At 31.3% G+C, this 19,084-nt stretch overlaps 1 protein-coding gene across 1 annotated transcript in view; it reads right to left on the bottom strand.

Annotated features, from left to right (window-relative positions):
- Positions 1 to 19,084, bottom strand: part of LOC135130624 (basement membrane-specific heparan sulfate proteoglycan core protein-like) — a 323,417-nt gene that overhangs the window by 156,540 nt on the left and 147,793 nt on the right. The window contains exons 2-12 of the mRNA XM_064058025.1: positions 9,703 to 10,089; positions 8,815 to 8,856; positions 8,724 to 8,750; positions 7,339 to 7,419; positions 7,206 to 7,280; positions 6,006 to 6,050; positions 5,852 to 5,935; positions 5,723 to 5,770; positions 5,430 to 5,459; positions 5,329 to 5,372; positions 34 to 294 (exon numbers count right to left, since the gene is read on the bottom strand). Of these exons, the coding sequence (XP_063914095.1) occupies positions 34 to 294; positions 5,329 to 5,372; positions 5,430 to 5,459; positions 5,723 to 5,770; positions 5,852 to 5,935; positions 6,006 to 6,050; positions 7,206 to 7,280; positions 7,339 to 7,419; positions 8,724 to 8,750; positions 8,815 to 8,856; positions 9,703 to 10,089 (1,124 nt within the window). The remainder of the gene's footprint in view (positions 1 to 33; positions 295 to 5,328; positions 5,373 to 5,429; positions 5,460 to 5,722; positions 5,771 to 5,851; positions 5,936 to 6,005; positions 6,051 to 7,205; positions 7,281 to 7,338; positions 7,420 to 8,723; positions 8,751 to 8,814; positions 8,857 to 9,702; positions 10,090 to 19,084) is intronic.

Genomic DNA, 19,084 nt, shown 5'->3' with positions numbered 1-19,084 from the left:
ATCTCCTATAAATAAATAATTCTGGAAGCATACTCTATTTTGATGACTGTAGCTGTCTGTATTCCAGGTGTTTCTGCGTATAAGTTGTCAATCTCTTTTACCAGTTCATCGCTGAAATCTTTATATCTAAAACTGTTGCGATCAGCGAAATCTGGTAAGTATGGTTCAGACACAGTGAATGACACGCGGTAGTATACAGGATGAGGCACTCCAGTTTCAGGAAAAGGTCTCATAGGGCCGTCAGTACTTGATTCACCCGATGTGATTAGGTTATCTTCATCGTCATCTCCAAACCTACGAATAAAGATTTTAATTAAGTACTACTAATGTTATTTTTTATACGCTGACGAAACAAAAAGGTGTTAATAATATTTTGTTCTTGATTGTTATAAGAAATGAACTAATTTATAGGATTTTATTAAATATCAAAACCCCTGGGTGGTACTAATTTCTTAAGCTTTTCGAAGTTCTTACAGTACTCAAACGTTTGATAGGTTAAAAAGTGTAATAAAAATGTCAAGAAATGGTAAACAGTCCTGGTCGCGCAACATACTGCACACAAACGTAATAATTTTTGGAAAAAAAAACTGAAATTCTCGAATACTTAAACTTTTTTTTTAATTTAGTTAATTACAAATATTAATGTTAATGTTTCGGAGATCAATTCTTTTCAAAATTTTTAGTATGCTGTATTGTTTACGGCGTATTTTTGTCTTTTGTAAGTATCTTTTCTAAAGATATCGGAATTAATTAAATAGAAATTGTAATTTTTGAAAAATCCAGATACTTGATTAGATTCCAGTCAAGATTTTGAACTCAAACAGTATTTCAAATAATGCAGGAATAATATAATACCATGTATTGATGAGCTTTGTCCGAAATAGTGTTCAAATTTAAACATTTTCAAGCCAAATGAAAAAAAAAAAAAAACTCCAGTATAATCAACTTCCTGCTGATCGACTTAAAAATCTGTAACAACAAAAATAGGGCTCAATGAAGAATTCAAAACGTTTGATCAGATAATAGTATTTTCTTAAATTATTGAAAGATACAACAAAACTTAGTTAGAATTATTAGTGGTGTCCAGTTATTTACTGTTATTCAAAAACTAAGAGTCAAATAGACTGTTAGGTACAACCCTACAAATAAGACAGAAATATAATTTTAGAAGCATGAAAATTTGTATTTTTGTAAAACTAGATTTAACCTGAAATGTGTACCTATAATTTTCTGAATTAGCTGAAAAACTGAAATCATTAATTTTGTTTCACTTTAATGTCTGTCAAAAAATTTAACAATTTATCGGAAAACTGAAACTCTGGTAAATTTTAGGTTATTCTAGACATTGAAAAATTGTTGCATGTTTAACCTCCAATTTTTATTTAAAGTTTTTACGAAAACGAAAAAATTGGTATAAGTATAAGATGATAACTTACACCAAATTTTAGTTTTGCTGATTAAAGTTATTTGAAAGTTGATTTTAAAATTGCTGACTACTCATAACCTGACATAAATGTCCATCATAACCCAACTTGCGTGAAAATATTCTTCTAGCGAAATAGTGGTCACTTTGAACATTTCTTGTAAGAATGACTAATTGAATGCAACTAAAGTTTGGTGATCTTAACTCCTTAACACAGTATTTTTTATGTTATTTGTGCCTACATTGTAATAAAATGTTTGGCGAAATAAGGAAGCGGCAAAGTCTTACTAAAAATGCAGTGGCAGATTTTTCAAAACCAATTCGATCTTTTGTAATCACGCGGTACATAAGCGATATTTGCGTGTCTGTATGAAAAAAAAATTGCTGTCTATGAATGACAACATCAAACAACCTTAACACTCTTTAGAGTCTAAAATTAAAGCGTAAAATGTTATAGAAACAGTAATATAACGAAAAAATCATTTTCATGAGACAGATCTTGATGGATAAGTTAATTTTTTAGCACGCCACGATTTAAATTTTCGCGGTTCTGTCTCTGCGACTGAGCTTTCAACAAGTGTGAAACTGCTTACGTCATCTGACACTGCAACCACAGTGCAGTTTCTTAAGAAAAAAAGACCGTGTTATTAAGGCACCATTGGATTTTCATTCCCGCTTCTCTCCATAATAAACTAGCAGCTTGCAATACAGGTCGGTGTATTGCTGGTGGCCTGATAATAGCGATATTAGAATTTCTTCACGCAAATTGTATTTTCTGGATAAATTTTAAATTGTGACGTATACTTAATTGTTTGACTGATGTTTCATGGTGTCTAACTAAATCACGAAATACTGGTTTTTCGTTCTTGACTGCTTATAGTATGTTGGTAAAAAAATATGGACTACATAGTTTTGAAATTTTAAACTAACACTATTGTGAAGCTAATGAAATGTATTCTCTAAACAGTTTGATGAAGTCGATCTTACACCGCACCTCAATGAGCAGTCTGTTGTGATTCTTTATTTTAGTGCAATCCACCTATAATTTTAACTTCATAATTTTACGGATTTTAAGAAAAGAACTTTGTATAGTTAATTTTATAATCTTCCTCCGAGGCTATAACACGCACCTTTCTTTGATTTTTTTTTAGTGTGTTTAGTAATCCGCTCCAAGAAGTTGGATGACTTTATCTCAAAGAACAAATAAATAGACGTTTAAATGAGACAAGAAAAGTTCGGCGTTAATAAACTGGCAACTGAATTTTTCGTCGGCATTTTTAAGTTGTAAGGACATGGTTTAATTTTTAGTAAAAAATGTTGTTATTCAAATTAAAGTGGTAGACATAAAAACTATTAGATAATCTATTCGTCAGTGATATTGTAAGTAGCAAATCGCTTTTATGAATAGAAGAAAAAAAATTACAAATGTTGAACGTGTTTGGAATACACTTTAACCACCCAGTGCACGATAATTGTTTTAAATAAACCATGTAATTGTGTTTAGATAATGCCAACTAGTTGCCGAAACGCGTCAACAACTTTTGTGTTTTCGGTGTTGTGGGGTATTAAATGTTATAGTGTTAATGTATTTGTAATAAGTGTCGTGCCAACACGCTTTGATCCACATTTTTTTGTCAACTGGCTTCTCAAAATATTTCTATTTCGTATAATTAAATCATTCTTCCATGTTCAACCTTTTAAAATTAGATTTTTTGAGATTTTAACGAAGTATAGATACACATTATATCAATCAGATTTCTTTTTGCTACAAACATAACACGTAAAACAGTACGATATGATGGAAAGTCCTCTAGCAGGTCACGAAATTTATTTTTAAAATAACGATGTTGGCAACACCAACGCGTTCCTTGTTCAATTTGACAGTTACGATCAAATAACTGTCAAATAAAGTGTCAAATAGCTGCACGGTCTGCTAAAGAACTTTATGTTGGATCATATGGTAATTACATTCTAATTTGAATATTATCTCAGAGCTGATTTTTACAACTTACTTAAAGTATGTAGAATGCAATACAAATATTAAAAGTTCTAATTAAATTAATTTCATTTAGATTTATTTTAATTCCGTTGTAATATTTGAGGAGTATCTTGTTACCAACTACCTAAAATCATTTAATTACCCGTTAACTTCTTTGTTGTTAATTTCATTTGAGTTTATTTTTAGTGGAAGAACATTATTTTTTCGGTTTTAAGCAAAGGCTGTATGTGTATGTGCAAACGTTTTAGTTTTTCACTATGGGAATCGCAATACCTATATTCCCAATTCATTATTAATTTATTAATAAGGCACTTTTAATACAAAAATTAAGGAAAATAGTGAATAATCGAAACTTCGTCTAGATGCACTTGAAAAACAAATATACATAATTGATATTAAAAAAATTGAGAAGACACTACTCCTTCAACATGATCAAAGCATCTATTGTCATTTTACTATTAAAATATTTATGACATGGCCTTTAAAATAAAATTTAACAGTATTTACGAAACTTATACGTACACATTGTTTATTTATGCAAAAGATTATGTCATGAAACGTTAAACAAAATGTTAGGAATGTTTGAATTTATTTATTTATTAAAAACCAGAATTTACTATATCTCATAAAAAGTTAAAAAACTACAAACTGCCACTTATCGGTATTTCTTATGAAGCATCATTATTGTGAAAAGCGTAAAATATACGAGTATAATCGATTCAATTTAAAGATTTTCAATAGGAAGTTTTATGTTTATTATTTTATTATATTTTAATAAAACAAATTGAATGTATGGTTGACCTATGTAACAGACATTCTTTTCACCACACGTGTATAGCGTGACATACGTTGTCTTATTAGTAAAATGTTAAAAAAAATCATGCTACCACTTTACAATTTTTCTAAGTTTTAATATTATTTATTTTAAAATGACGTTTTCAACATGAAAAGTGGGTGCAACTTTCCTGTTTCTGGTCTAAAGTTATTTGACAGAATTTCCCTTGCATCTGAAGCACAATCAAATAAATCCCGTTAGTTGATTGGACAACCTTTAATAGTCGACTATGTAAATTTAATTTACGTCAATATATTAAAACAAGAAAAAGTATCCTGTTTCCAAAACTTTGAAAAAATTAAATAAACCGTGTCTCATTTAGTCAATTCATTCATTCATTATTATTTATTCAGCAGATTTTTGCAATGACGTCTTTAACTTTCTAAGGGGAATGAACCATTGATTTTTTAAATATTTTTTTGTGACTATTTTACCGAAATACGTAGCAAACAATCATTTAGTTCATACCAACCCGTAAAACATAATTTTACAAATTTTATTTTTTATATAACCTGTATATTATCACTACCATAATATGAAACCACAAATAAAAAAGAACGTCACACTATAAATTCCAAACAAAACTGAGTTAACAATGTTTTTAAATTATGGTTAACAAGTCGTTTTTTAATTTAAATTATGCGATGACGTGCTTAACTTTCTAGAGAAAATCAATAATTGAATTTGAATTGTTCTATTAGTACATTTTCAAAACTTAAAAAAAATCGTTTCGTATAGATTTCCAAAATAAACTGAAAAATATATATTCAGAAATTTTATGTTTTTACAATCTGTATATGTACGTATCACTAAAATTACTAAACCACAAATAAAAGAGCACGTTACATTTTAAACTTTAAGCGAGATTTACAAAGGTTAGATGACATCATCAAACTTTTGAACAATCAGGTTATTAGTTTCGAAAATGATGTGTTTAATTAAATCACCAACAAGAGACAATTCAAAAAGTTATAGACAAATTTCCACTACGGGTTTTACTTAACTTATAAAAATATTTTTTCTAATAACTCAATTACAACTAAGGATTATTGAAAAGTAGTATTTGCTTACACAGTGTGGTTGCGTGCTTCTGGACTAGAGTAGTTATCTTCGGGCTGTAAAAAGCGAATTTGATTAGATTTAATATACTTAGAAAAGTACCTGTAACTAACCTTGAAAAGGTTGAATCCTCTCTGATCCTCCTGTAACATGATAATAGATTAATAAGCAATATTAACAGTGGGAGAAATAAGATGAGATACAACAAGACACATAACATAGACAAATGCTCGCAGAAATGATGTAAATGCGTTGTAAGAGGGTGTAAAGGCAGCTTGAAAATGCACACAAAGATATAGATAAAGATCATGATAATTCGATATAAGTAGGCAATGTTAGTTAAAATATACAGGGTGTACATGATTCTTTATGGTGGATTAGAAGCTGATCCCAACGCCCAACTTACGGAGACTTCTGTTTCTGTTGGCGAAGGTTCCTGAATAAGGGGAATCTCCTGCAAATATAGTTTATTAGTAACTATACGTTACTTTCATACTTACGTGGCACGTTGTAATTAAAATTTTGATACACTTACAGTAACACTCGTAGTTTCTTGTTGTTCTGTACTGGGTGGTATAATGTCAGAAACGCCAACAAAAGTAGCTTCTGTTTGCGACGGCTAAAAATTTGAGGTAATGGTTGACAATTTTTTGATACACTCCACAAAATATGACAAAATGTTTACTTACTCTTGGTATTTCTGGTTGCAAAGGATGCTCGTCGTATTCACCATTCTATAAAAATATTGAGAACAAATGTATTTTGAGGTATATATACAGCAAAAAATAACTCAAGTTGTCCAGTATTATTAATCAAAGAAAGAAATTAAACGTGCAAAAGCTGACCGACACTCACACCACCGAATTTCTAGATCAAACCTTCCGAAAGGGATTCTGTTTTTCGTTGACAGTCACAGTTGTGTAACTGGAAGTTTTACTTATGCTGCCCATCAGGTTGTCAATCATCTTTTTTTGATTTAATTTCGTAAAATGATTAAAAAAACTAATTTTATTGAACTGCATATACATATTTGAACAAGTTTTGTTGTTTTGATTGCCTAGACAGATTTCAAATAGGAGACTCCCAAAGACGTTGTATTACTAGACTACGTGGCTGCTTTTTTGTTTGGGACACACATAAACAAACGAAAAATAAACTCGTCTTACGTGACCGTATGCTCTATTCGTGATGTGGTCGTACACATTCGTGACTCTATGGATAACCGTTTTCGCGAGTCAACTAGACAGTACTGTTTTTATCAGTGAGTTAAACTACAGTATTTAAGGATTACTTTGTGAAGTAGCAAAAACATGACGAAATGCGAGAACGTGTGAGAAGTCTACTGATTAAATAAATTTTGTTGAAATACCCATAAGTTTTATTTTTGAATTTGTATTTACCCCCAAAAGCACGCTCGAAACTGTACTAAAATGTATTGGTAAACAGTGAACTCCTGACGCCTCACTCCTCTCAGGAGTCACACTTTCGACGTGACTGGTGCGTCTAGCACTTTATTATTTTTGGGAGCACCTAAATAGTCTTATTTTACTCCAATTTCATCAAATAACCAAGTAAAACACAATTATTGTCTGCTTTTTAAAAGTAAATTTATATTTAGGATTGTGAGTTATTTTTCTACTGTCTGCTTCATTTTTCGTTTAGCGTAATTATAAATTCTTGCTGATAGTCAGAGTATTTATTGTCACATGAAAATCAGTTTACAGTTTGTTACTTTGAAGAGCAACTGTAATAAAATTCATGTAATTGGCGTTTCATCTTTTAAAATAATTATGATGAAAGTTCCTACAAATTTATATTTTCAATATTTGCTTTTTGTGACAGCAGCCACTCTGTATATAAGTACATACAACAGCATTAAAAAAGCTTACCCCATAGTCGCCATTATCATCTTCGCCATTTTCACCTTCCTCTTCGCCTTCTTCTTCGTCTCCTTTCTCAGGTTCCTAAATGAAAAAAAAAGAAATATATTTTACTGATCTTGGTATAAGTTTTGGAGCTTACCATTTCATCCTCGTATTCGTCCTCATTACCCCCATTTTCACCATTACCATTCCCATCTTCATCTAGGTCTCCTTCCTCATACTAAATTAATTCAGATTACAGCTTATTTCAAACATTTTGCTTTTGTTTTTCAGTGTAGTTTAGAATTACATAATAATTATTGAAGTGGACACACGTAAAATACACAATTTAAAAAAAGAAAAAAAAAATGGTTGGAAAATAACAAGGAATTTTAGGATACTGCATAAAAATGAAAATACCCTGAGCGGACAACACCGTACGTAAAAGTAACGAGCAGCCCTAAATAGTACACAAAGTGTAATTTATTTCCTACATTTTTTTTTGTATATACTCTATGAAAGAATATTTTCAACTATACAGAATGTTCTTTTAAGGTGTAATATACAATTTAGTTTTTTAAATAGAACACTCACTAATACTATTGTTACATATTCTCATTGGCTTCTTCTTAGGCTTTATAACCATAATTTATTCTGAAACTCAGATGCCATGTTGCCACGTTACCCCAATTGTCATGATTTTTTTTTACGAAGCGAGAGATTATTACAAAAAAACGAGTTATTTTTAATATTTACTTTGAGATATTTTATAAAGAGATAAACAGAGGCTTTGTTGCGGTACCAATAAAATTGAGTCTTAAATATACAGAGTGTTTATAAAAAAATCATAAATTTTTGTACAGAAAATCCTGTATTTTACTATTGCATCTTACTGTATTTTTAATGCCTTTCTTTTTTGTGAAGACGTCTAACTACATGTCTAAAGTTGATAGTCATTGCAATTTTTCACTTTTTAAGAGACATTAGACAATTGAAAATTGCATTACATATTTTTAGAATTTTTTTATAAACATTGTTTGTTAAAATTAAATTTTATTAATGGCACAAAAAAACACGTATCTCAATATATCGGTCCACAGAATATCTCAACACCGTAATATGTTAAAAATGACACCGTTGTTATTTTTCAATCAACTCTTGGATTATTAAAAAAAATATATACTTTTTTTTTTGTATTCCGGGACTCGTGGACAAATAAGAAGAAAAGGTGTCTTCTACGTCGACAGTTTCGCAGTTTATTTTACCGCTTTTTCAAGACGTTCAATAATAACTACCATTTGCGTCTTAGTTATAACTGAACGTCTTGAAAAAGCGGTAAAATAAACTCCGAAACTGTCGACGTAGAAGACATCACTTCTTCTTATTTGTTATGCCCACGAGTCCCGAAATACAAGAAAAAAAGAAAAAAATAGTATAAAGTAAAAATGGACGAGAATAAAATTATGAATAAAAATATATATGTCGCATCGTAATTTCAAAGATAAACTCTGATTGTAAAGCCTAATACAAGAAAAAGTAACATACCTCGTTCTCATTTTCGTCACCTCCATCCTGAAAAGCAACAGTGTTAAAACTGAGACTAAGCTACTTTCCGAAACGAAAATCTACTACTTACATCATATTCACCATTCTGGTTATCCGTCTCTTCATTTTCTTCCTAAAATGAGACACATAAAAAGATTACATTTAAATAAATTGTGCTCATTGATTTTACACCCTGTATTACTTGTTTGATGCTGAAGAAAGAAATTCACATTAAGTAAAACACAATATTAACAAACATATTTCCGGAAACCAACTTGACATAGTGTTAAATTAAAATCAGGACTACCATATGTACACATATTAATCAGTGTAACCCCAAAAGTTTGACAAATGCACCTACCAGAAAATCCTGAACATCAATATAATTCTACTGGTACAAATTGTGAAACAGTACTGTAAACTTTTTTTTTTTCAGTTTTGTTATTTTTGATACTGCGGACATACTGATACTGGATGCGACGTAACAAATCTTTTAAACTTCAAACGTCAAAGTGACAATACATCAAAATTTTCAAAATGACATAAAAATGACGTCCAAGATGTTGTGGCTCCGATTGTGCTTATTGGAAGAAAAAAATCAGTACACATATATACTAAAGTGTGATTAAAAAAAAAACATCCCTTAGTTAGCTCCAAATTATTATTAGCCGAGGGTTTAAACTCTCATTATGACGTTGCGCCAACTGGACGACTTTTTTTTTAATTTCCATTGATAAAATTTGTTTGCCGGAAATTTAGAGTGCATAAGAGAGGAAAATTTGTTAAATATTTTTGGAGGCCAATTAAATTTAGGTGAGAAGCTATTTACAATTGTTGTTTGACACACAACTTAGAACTTTGCTTTTTAGTAAAGCAACTGGGACAGTGGTTGACATTTGTGTCCGAATAGCGTAGAAAATCTGCAGTGTCAAACTTTTCGGAATACCCTGACTGCTAAAAAAAGAAATGTTGCACTTACATCTTCTTCATCATAAGTATTATCATCATCTTCTGCACCTTCACCGTCATCCTCATCATCATATTCTTCATCAGCCTCTTCTTGACTACCCTGTCTGCGGACTCTCCACGTTTTTCGTTTGCTGCGCGGACTGCTTCTGCTTCTAGGAACTTTCGACGATTTTCCTTTCCTTTCCGCATGATTTACTTTTGAATTTGTAGAAAGAAAGCTGTTAATATGCCTTTTAATTCTATTTACAGTGCTTGATAACCAGTGTTCATCCACTGATGGACTAGAATCTACGGAATTTTCTTCATTTTTGGACGTATCTTTTGCTATCCTATGATGATTTTCGTGACTTGCTATATCTGTTTGCTCTAAATTTTCGAAAACTAAATCTGAGTCGATCTGAAAGTAAACAGAAAAGAATTACAAGTTAGGTAGGTTGTAAAAAGAGTTTATAAATGGTTGTTCATTAAATTACTAATGTCAGCACTTTTAAATTAATCACTTTAAAAATAACTGTCGATTTAAATATGACATATTTTAAATAAGGCACTTCTTCTGGTAATGGTTTAGATCTGTCAAGTGTCGGAATGGACCAGAAGATCACAAAAAGGTGACTACAAGAGATCAACGGCGATCAACAAAAACGTTGGTAAAACATAATTATACTTTTTAATAATCGATTCTAATCTTAGTAAAAGTCGTTATGGCTATAATATTCCCAACAGCAGTGTTATCCCATTTTACAGACAACAATCAACTATTGTATAGTAAATGACTGTCCCGGCGCATCCACCATTTCTATAGAAAGAAAATGTTTAATATTATGACTAATAAACTATATACGAAAATAATCTGGAATGTAACAGTATTGAATTGTTGCCATTTGAAGTGTCGTATATTTAAATGATTTTTCGACCTGCAATACAAAGTAAGTTTACGCAGATATCTTTCAACAACATCATTGCCATTAATTTGCTATTGGACTCCTCTCCACTGTTTGTGTGTGCTTTTTATTGTACCCTTGTTACAGTGAAACACACATATCACATGTTATGTATACATTACAATGTTGTTTACCGGACACACATTTCACCTTTTGGTTCATTTGTACCGACCTTCAACAATATGTCATACATACCGAAAGGCTACATTGAAAAAAAAGTCATAATTTATGTAACCGTGTAAACGAAAGCTTTGTTATTTGCCGATTTCATTTGAAATCATGTAGGTAGCGCTAAGAAAAACTGTAGAAGCTAATGAAAGTTTTAGGTCATTATCATCTGTAGATATTATGCACTAACGTTTTATGCAGTGTTTAGTTTGCATAAAAAATATAACATAAATTCATTAACATTATTAGAACAAAAATTTGGGGTCAACATGCACACCAATAAAATGTATTTCCACAATGTTAATAACAATAATAATAATAATCAATGCATATCATTACTTGGTCTTAGTACCCGTAATGATAGAAGTCTTGCCTGAATGCCGGTCATTTCCGGGTCAGTGGTGGGTCTTAATAATGAATTTTTAAGACGTCGACAAAATTCTCTGTTTGTGCTTAAAGTTTGTTAGGATCAAATGACAGTTCTGCTTAATACACGACTGACTAGTGTCAAGATTTCTGGCTTCTTCTGCAAAAAAGATATTTTGTTTTTATTCGCCGATGTTGGCATATTTCGTTTGTATGATTCCTCTCACTCTTTCACTTAACTTTAGTGCTTCATTAAATAGATAGTTATCTTTGTAAATAAATGTTGATTATTATAAACTTTACTTACAATCTTACTCAAACTTTAAAGGCACTGATTTGACTTTCTTTTGATTTGTATATAAATTATTGATATAATTGTACGTATTGTTGGACTATATAATTAAGTACTTCTGAGATACATAATAAATGCCAGTGTTATTTTAGGTTCTGATACTTTTAATACCTTATGAATTAGTAACGGTTCCGAAATTACTTTTTTGTTTCGTAAGTTTATAACATATGCAGGGTGTTCTATCTCAAATTAAAGACGAGATTATCTCAAAGCTGCTACGCACAAAGCAGCTATCAAAAAGTTTATTTAGAAACCCAAAAGTGATCACAGCGCCCACGATTGGTCCGGAAATGACGACTTTGTTTTTTTAAAAGGTTATTTTTTTCTACATGATAAAAGGAACTTTATTACGTTTCAAGAAATATTTGGGGCAAATACTTTTTCAAAATGACTTTAAAACATATCCCATTATGCATGTCTTCATAATTTGTCAAATAATAGAAAAAGAAACACGTGTACAACAGTCAGAAAATGAAGTCTGCCATGAAAGACATTCACGATCTTTTCGGATGTTAGTAGGCCATGTTTTTTATTCTGTTGGCTACCGTGACTAACTGACGTAGTTTTTGTAATGTTACATTTGATATGTATAACATTTTATTAAATTCGAAAAATAACGACAGAGATTAATCCACAACACGTTAGGCAGGACACTTTCAAAATTGGACGGTTAAACTACTTGTTAACATACTATATAACGTTACTATATTACAGAACAGACAACAAAAATATTTGTTATGTTGGCATTATCTAGACAAGTCTAAACTCGAATCTGATATTATGATAACTAAAAATCTTAATACTTAATTGCATCGTACCAGAGTGTAGTCGTTGCATAGTGTTTATCACACCGAAGGCTAGACAACCCGTTGGAAAGCTGTAGACTGTAGTTTCGATCTTGTTGGATCTCATTAGTACAGCATATTCCAACGAGTTGTCTAGCATTCATTGTGTTTCTCTTATGTGCTGAAGATTAGCAGACAAGTGTAGTCGTTCTTTCAAAATTAAATTGTAACAGGTAAAGTTTACTTTTAGGTAGTAAATTTACTATCCGCAAAAGATCTTAGGTTTGCAGTACTCCTATGAAGAAAAATGCATAATTCTTGTGAAAATACACTAGAAAATTATGAAACAATTTGCAAATTTAATTGGCTTATTGTCTTTGCCATTTCTATTGAAACACCACCTGTTGATTTTGCTTAAAATTCAGCAATTGGTAACAGCTTTCGGTTAATCGACAACGGCTTTTAGTTAGAAAATTGTCTGAATATGAACGTTGCCAAATTTACCATTAACAAGTGGTGTTTCAATAGAAATGGCAAAGACTATAGTAACAATGTTTCTTGATGACATTTAGGCTGGCAACAATGGTTAAGTTTCTGACATAATTCATAACCCTAAAAAGTAATATATAAACAAAGTTTAGCTTATAGTGCTTAATTAGTAGTCCCGTGCTCATATTCACTGTGTCATTTGTTGCCATCGTACAAACTAAGAAAACTATGTTAACTCTGGATTTACAGAAAAAAAACCTAAAAGTGAGAAGCTCAATATCACTATATAATATATGGCGACAATCAGTAAGACAAGTGTTTAGAAAGTTTTACCTAGTACTAATTAGTATAATTTGAAACATAAAACATCAATAAATGTCAGTCATAAAACTACGAGCAAAATTTATGTTTCTTCAGGTTTTTCATTCAATTCCGCAATTTCAGTTTTGACAAAGACACCAAAGTCAACGCTAAAAGAAACAGTTTTTGATTTCATCGTATCGTAACCGTATTTTTGCGTTTCTGTCAAGCTTTTTCACCTAAACACTTGGTTGGTTCAATTTAAGATTATAGTCATTTATAGACCACAACATGTAACGGCCACAGAATATCCTCACTTCCTAGAGTTTAACAGCTCCTAGAGTAGTCTTATTGAAAACATTTAAACGTGAACATGGTTTCCACCAATTACTGCACAGATATTTTTTTAAATTACTTTTTACAATTACAGTTTTAAATTGTACAGTTATAAGCAGAGTTAGACATCGTCGAAGTGATGGGGAATCAATCAGACAAATATTAAAAACGCCGGCGCGACGTCAGTCGATAAATTTGGCTGATCGATGTGCAGTCTCAACCTCAGTGGCGTTTGATGCAATTCAGGCTTTATCCAATCAAGATCATCACGAAAATTGTGATGTTGAACAGTCATTTTTAATTGTTAAAGCATTTTGACATCTAGGAGAACTCGTGTAACTGAGGAAAATCTAAAAAAAGTAGTAATTGTTATTAAGAATTCCCTAAGTTGTAAGCCACGACTGCACCAGTGCTGGCAATCGGACGACAATGATCATCACTTCCGCGCCGCCGAAGTCTGGTTATAAGTTTTAAACTAGTAAGTTAGTTTCACCAAATTCACAAAACACTGATATTCAGTGACAGTTTGAAAAACGTCAAAAATTTTGGTGTGAAGATTTCAACAAATCTGCGTGTTTTGAGATATCTTGAGCACTTTTATGTAGTTTTTAGTCAAGTATCTGCATCTCTAACTTATGTGACTCTGACTTTACTTAGCCGGAACTCAAAAATTGGTCGTACAATTATAACCAAATTTAAGGACGTAAAAATCTGTGGCTTGTTTAACAAAAAGATTTTATTTAACGTTGTTATCAATATTTCTTGATTATTTTTTTCAAAACAATCAAGAACCTCAAACGCATATTGTCTTCTTGAATAATTAATTTTATGGAAGTCGGTAGTTGTCCGATTTATGGTAACTTATATACTTAAAACTTCAAGTATTTACTGGAAAAACCAGTACTTTGGACTAAGGAAAATGTCAATGAAAAATACCAAAACTGCATACTTCAAGCTTTAAACTTCAAACTCAACTGCACCATACATATGATATCATAGTAATGAAACACGCATTGTATCTTCCATTGAAAAGGTCATTTTTGTAATTTGATCTAAATAGAACGGCTTAAAAAAGGACAATGTAAAGGTATTTAATTACACTGAACAAGAAAAAAACATGTATAAAAATGACAACGTAAAAGATCATACCTTCATAAAATTTGTAAAAAAAATGTGCACATAAATTAACATCTTTGTACTTTTGTAACGTCATTATTAAAGTCTTCAGACTATAGGGTTAAGTAAAATACGTAGGTGGGCTTTAGGAGATATAAAATTAGACGTAAGTAATTAGTTTTCTTTAATGTTGTGTAATAAATATTTATTTGTAACATGGCAAGCAACAGTTAGAGGTAATAATAACCAAAATTCTTAAATCTAAAGTTGGTGTGAAGTTATCACTTTCTTGGGTAAATTGCAACATTTAATTCTACACAAAAGTGTTCTTTTATTCCGATTTCATTCCTACAAATTTTGAAATGAAAATAGAAACGAATTATTAAACTACAGGTAAAAGGACATCCAATGCTCAAATGAAGTTTTTATAATGATATTTTTTAAGGCCATCATCAACTTTTTAGTGAAGACAAATATATTAAGTTGGACACGTACAGTGTAATATTAATAACGGACACTTTCTGGAAAGTTCGGTAAGTCGTTTTTATCTATTCCGATTTTCAAAATTTTGAATTGACTTCATCAAAATGTTGAAAGGGAAGAACACATAAATTTAATTAGCAACCTACCACTACATTCACGATAAATCTATGCGTACGAAAAATATAAAAACCTGAAAACAATTCACTGTAGTTGGTGAGATAAATTACTGTAAATATCTGTTGAATTTTGATTTTTTTACAAACGTACATGTGTAGTGTTCAAAATAAGAGTGGCTTAATCAACTAAAGGTATATAAAGCTATATTAGTTATTAATTTCAATATTTTGAGTTAGAATTACTTTGCAAAATTTTGAGATTACGTCGTGAAATTTAATTCTAAAGTACACTTTTACAGTAAATAAATTGTCTAATTTATATCAACAATTTCTACAAGATCTATAAAAGCACCCACAGACAGACAGATGGAAGTGGGAAAGCTACGTTTTCATATTCTAAGAAACAGGATTAAATCAGTCCATAAATTTCCTACTCAAATTAAATTGTCAGATACGCAATATTACCAATAAAATTTTGAATAACGTTAGATTCAAAATAAACTAGTTATAACAGTGATAGATCAACGCTGTTTTAAAATAAAAACAGTTTTTACGCAGAATATTTTTATTTAGAATTCCAGCGACTCGCACCACCCGCACTTTAATGCTTAAAGTAAAACCTTTAAATCTGTCTTTTTTCTAGAACAGCGTTCTTGTGTTTTCAGCTAAAATATATCACAAAGCGCCGACCATTATACCGCAATTATGAAAATAAATCATACAAGTTTGTTTGAAAAAAGTCAGCTATTCCTTATGTCGTAAGACAAGGTTGAGAAGTTGATTATAATGTTGATCTCTGGTGTATCTGCATTTGCATATCATAACTGGGACGCCCCTCTAAGTCTGGCAACGCGGCAACGGTAGATTAAAGCGACGAAGGGCAAAGAAGATGCGCTCTACAAACTTTTACTCTATTTTGCAAATTTGTTTTTCAAACAAAATGTTCCGGACACTTTCGGAATTTTAAATACGTGTCATAGGTCATCCCCTATTACAACATACCGGCAACTTTTCACCCCGCGCTTTTAAGCCGCCAACTCGTGCGTCGAATGATGACAAATCGTTCCGGCCACCCCAACATCTTAACCTCTTTCTACAACACATTAAAGTTCCACAACTGTTTGCCGATGACATCACTGCAGAAGTGTCCAATGTGCTATTAATGCAATTCAGTATTTGTTTAAAAATATTTCCGTGCAATGAGGCTGCAATCATTGCAAACGGGACCTTTACCATTTTAATTATCACTCGTTAGTTACATGCGAAGTTTATGCAAATAACGTAGGTATATTATGTGGTAGTAATTATGATGTTTGTGCAATAGAAAAATCTTGGAAAGTTTAAAATAGACATTGTAAAACATTCTTATTTTTCTTCAGCGATGGTTAAACGAAGTACAGTAGAATCTTGGTAACTCGGACTATTTAGTAGCATCACGGATTAACAAATAAATACAAAAATGCAGGGAGTTTTCTTCCGTCTTCAGTATGTAACAATTTAATTGTACTTTGTAATGCGACTTCCAATTGTTAAAAGCAACGCAGACCTGATAGTAATACTAGAATTTTCATTAGACTATTTGCGGGAAAAAATGAGAAATTCAAATGTCTTGAACTTCAAGTGAAAGTTATGGAAGATTTATTTCATTTTACTGTTTGTGCTCTACTTACTGGACAAGAGTTTGAAAACTACAAACACGTATATTAACGATGGAATCTGTACTACTGTATAAATATAAAATAGAAAAGTTAGAAGAAATTAATTTAGCACATGAATAACAAAACTGTGTTCAGAAAATTGAGACTTACCGTTTTTTCAGTGTCGTTACATACATTATAAAACGATATCGTATGAACATAATAGTCTAGAAAAACATAAATTTTGCGCCTATAGTTTGTTACGTTATACGCTGGAAAAATATGGCAGAAACAACTTAACCTCATTTTTTGTTGGTTGACGTTACTTATCCATAATTTTCACCCGGTGTTGTCATCACCAGTGATTTAGAAAAATTTTTGGAGCAACGACAACAAGGTGACTGAAGATTTTATTATGTATTAATCTCTGAAAAAGGCGATTAACTTTCATAAAAAAGCATATTCTGGTGTTAGATTTTGTTGTCAACGTAAACATTCCAGACGGAAACACCGTATTTGATCATCTGATTCGTTATTTTCTAAAATCGCGTATCGGTGGAGCATTTTCGTTACGTTATATTATTATAAGGCTTACGATACGGTTATAAGTTATAAGCAGATTTAGACAAAGCCGAAGTGATGGGGAATCAATCAGACAAATATTAATTATGACAGCGCGACGTCAAGCGATAAATATGGCTGACCACCTGTGCCTTTCAACCTCAGTGGCGTTTGATACAGTTTCGGGTTTATCTGATCAACATCATCACGAAAAATGTGATGTTGACAGTCATTTTTAAATCAAGCAATTTTGTCATCTAGGAAAATTCGTATAACTGAGGAAAACCTAGAAACAGTAGTAATTGTTATTAGGAATTTCCGACGTTGTAGGCCATGACTACAATAGTGCTGACGAAAGGAAGGCAATGAGCATTACTTCCGTCATGCCGAAGTGTGCTTATAAGTCATACCGTGTGATTATAACGTAACGTAATGAACTCGGTGCGCAGACTCTCAAATATGTAAAGGGCTTATGACTTATGTTAGAAGCGGTCGACCCTGTTATTTATTTTGACGCAAATAGATCACAGCATTATTTGCCATAATTTAAATTTTTGCTTCATTCTATAAGAATATAGACAGAAAACGTGAAACAAAAAATCTCTATATTTATTAATGAAGATCAATTTATCAAAATCCTATTGTATCATAATGGGATTGTCAATTTTGGTGGATGTTTGAGATTTATGTTTTCTTGTGCATTTCGAATTTGCATAGAAAATAATTTCTATTTGTCTCGTATTTGGGAGACAATTTCTAAACCTCCTAGATCCACTACTTCAAAATTTTATTTAACATTATCTTCAGAATGGTAAGACATGTATCTCTTACAAGACGATATTTCACAATACTTTCTCCCAACTTTAAGTGTGAATATTCAACGTAATATATGTATTCTCCTGTTCACACTTAATTAAACACTAGAAGTTTTCATGTACCTACCCTCAAAATTTTATAAATTGTCGCAGTAATTAGGCAGAACTTCTTGGAAATTTTCATGATGGGAGGATTACAAAACATGAAACGACATCTATTAATTCGTCGCCTTCAAAAAATGGATCTATACGTAATCTCAAAAATATTGAAAAATTTAATGATTAATAGAAAGAAGTTTTAATATCCGAGATATAATTTTATTTTTTAATTTTAGTATTTCAAAAAAAGTCCATTTATTATCGTTTTATATCAGAAATGGTTCAGTTATCTATTTTCTTTCAAATTCGATATCTCCTAGGATTGCTTATTCCAGACGTCAAAAACCTTAAGCTGGTATTATTAATTTATTGATTATTTTAGATACACTTTATTTAATTATTTCGAAATTCAGGACGTAGGGTAATGTTATAATATAATTACCGCTACGTTGTGCCTCAGAGACGAAGGAGGTTTGGCCACCGTGAAATATGGTCTAAAAAGCTTAAACAGTCCTTTTCTCACTGTCAGAACCGTGACTCCATACATATCATGATTTCTTCTCACAAGGTTTTTGTGATAGGGTGACATTTTAATAAAGTAATTTACGGTCGGGCAGTAAAAATACGATTGTTATTTTTTTTTTTTAGAGATTCTTGTAGAGGTTATTTTTCTAAGTTCATTAATGTATCATGCATAATTTAATCGCTCAGACTCCGCCACTACCTTTTATTCGAACGTATTATGTTAGATGCACACTCTGTTGACTTATTTGTACCTGGTCTTGCGCGGAGTGTCAGTTCGCACTTCTTCGCATTGACAAAATATTA

The sequence above is a fragment of the Zophobas morio genome, unplaced genomic scaffold (genome assembly GCF_036711695.1).
Source record: "Zophobas morio isolate AGI-343-1 ecotype UQ-CSIRO unplaced genomic scaffold, CSIRO_AGI_Zmor_V1 ptg000017l, whole genome shotgun sequence".
Taxonomy (NCBI): domain Eukaryota; kingdom Metazoa; phylum Arthropoda; class Insecta; order Coleoptera; family Tenebrionidae; genus Zophobas; species Zophobas morio.
The sequence above is the reverse complement of the archived record's forward strand: the minus strand, read 5'-3'. Positions and strand labels throughout refer to the sequence as shown.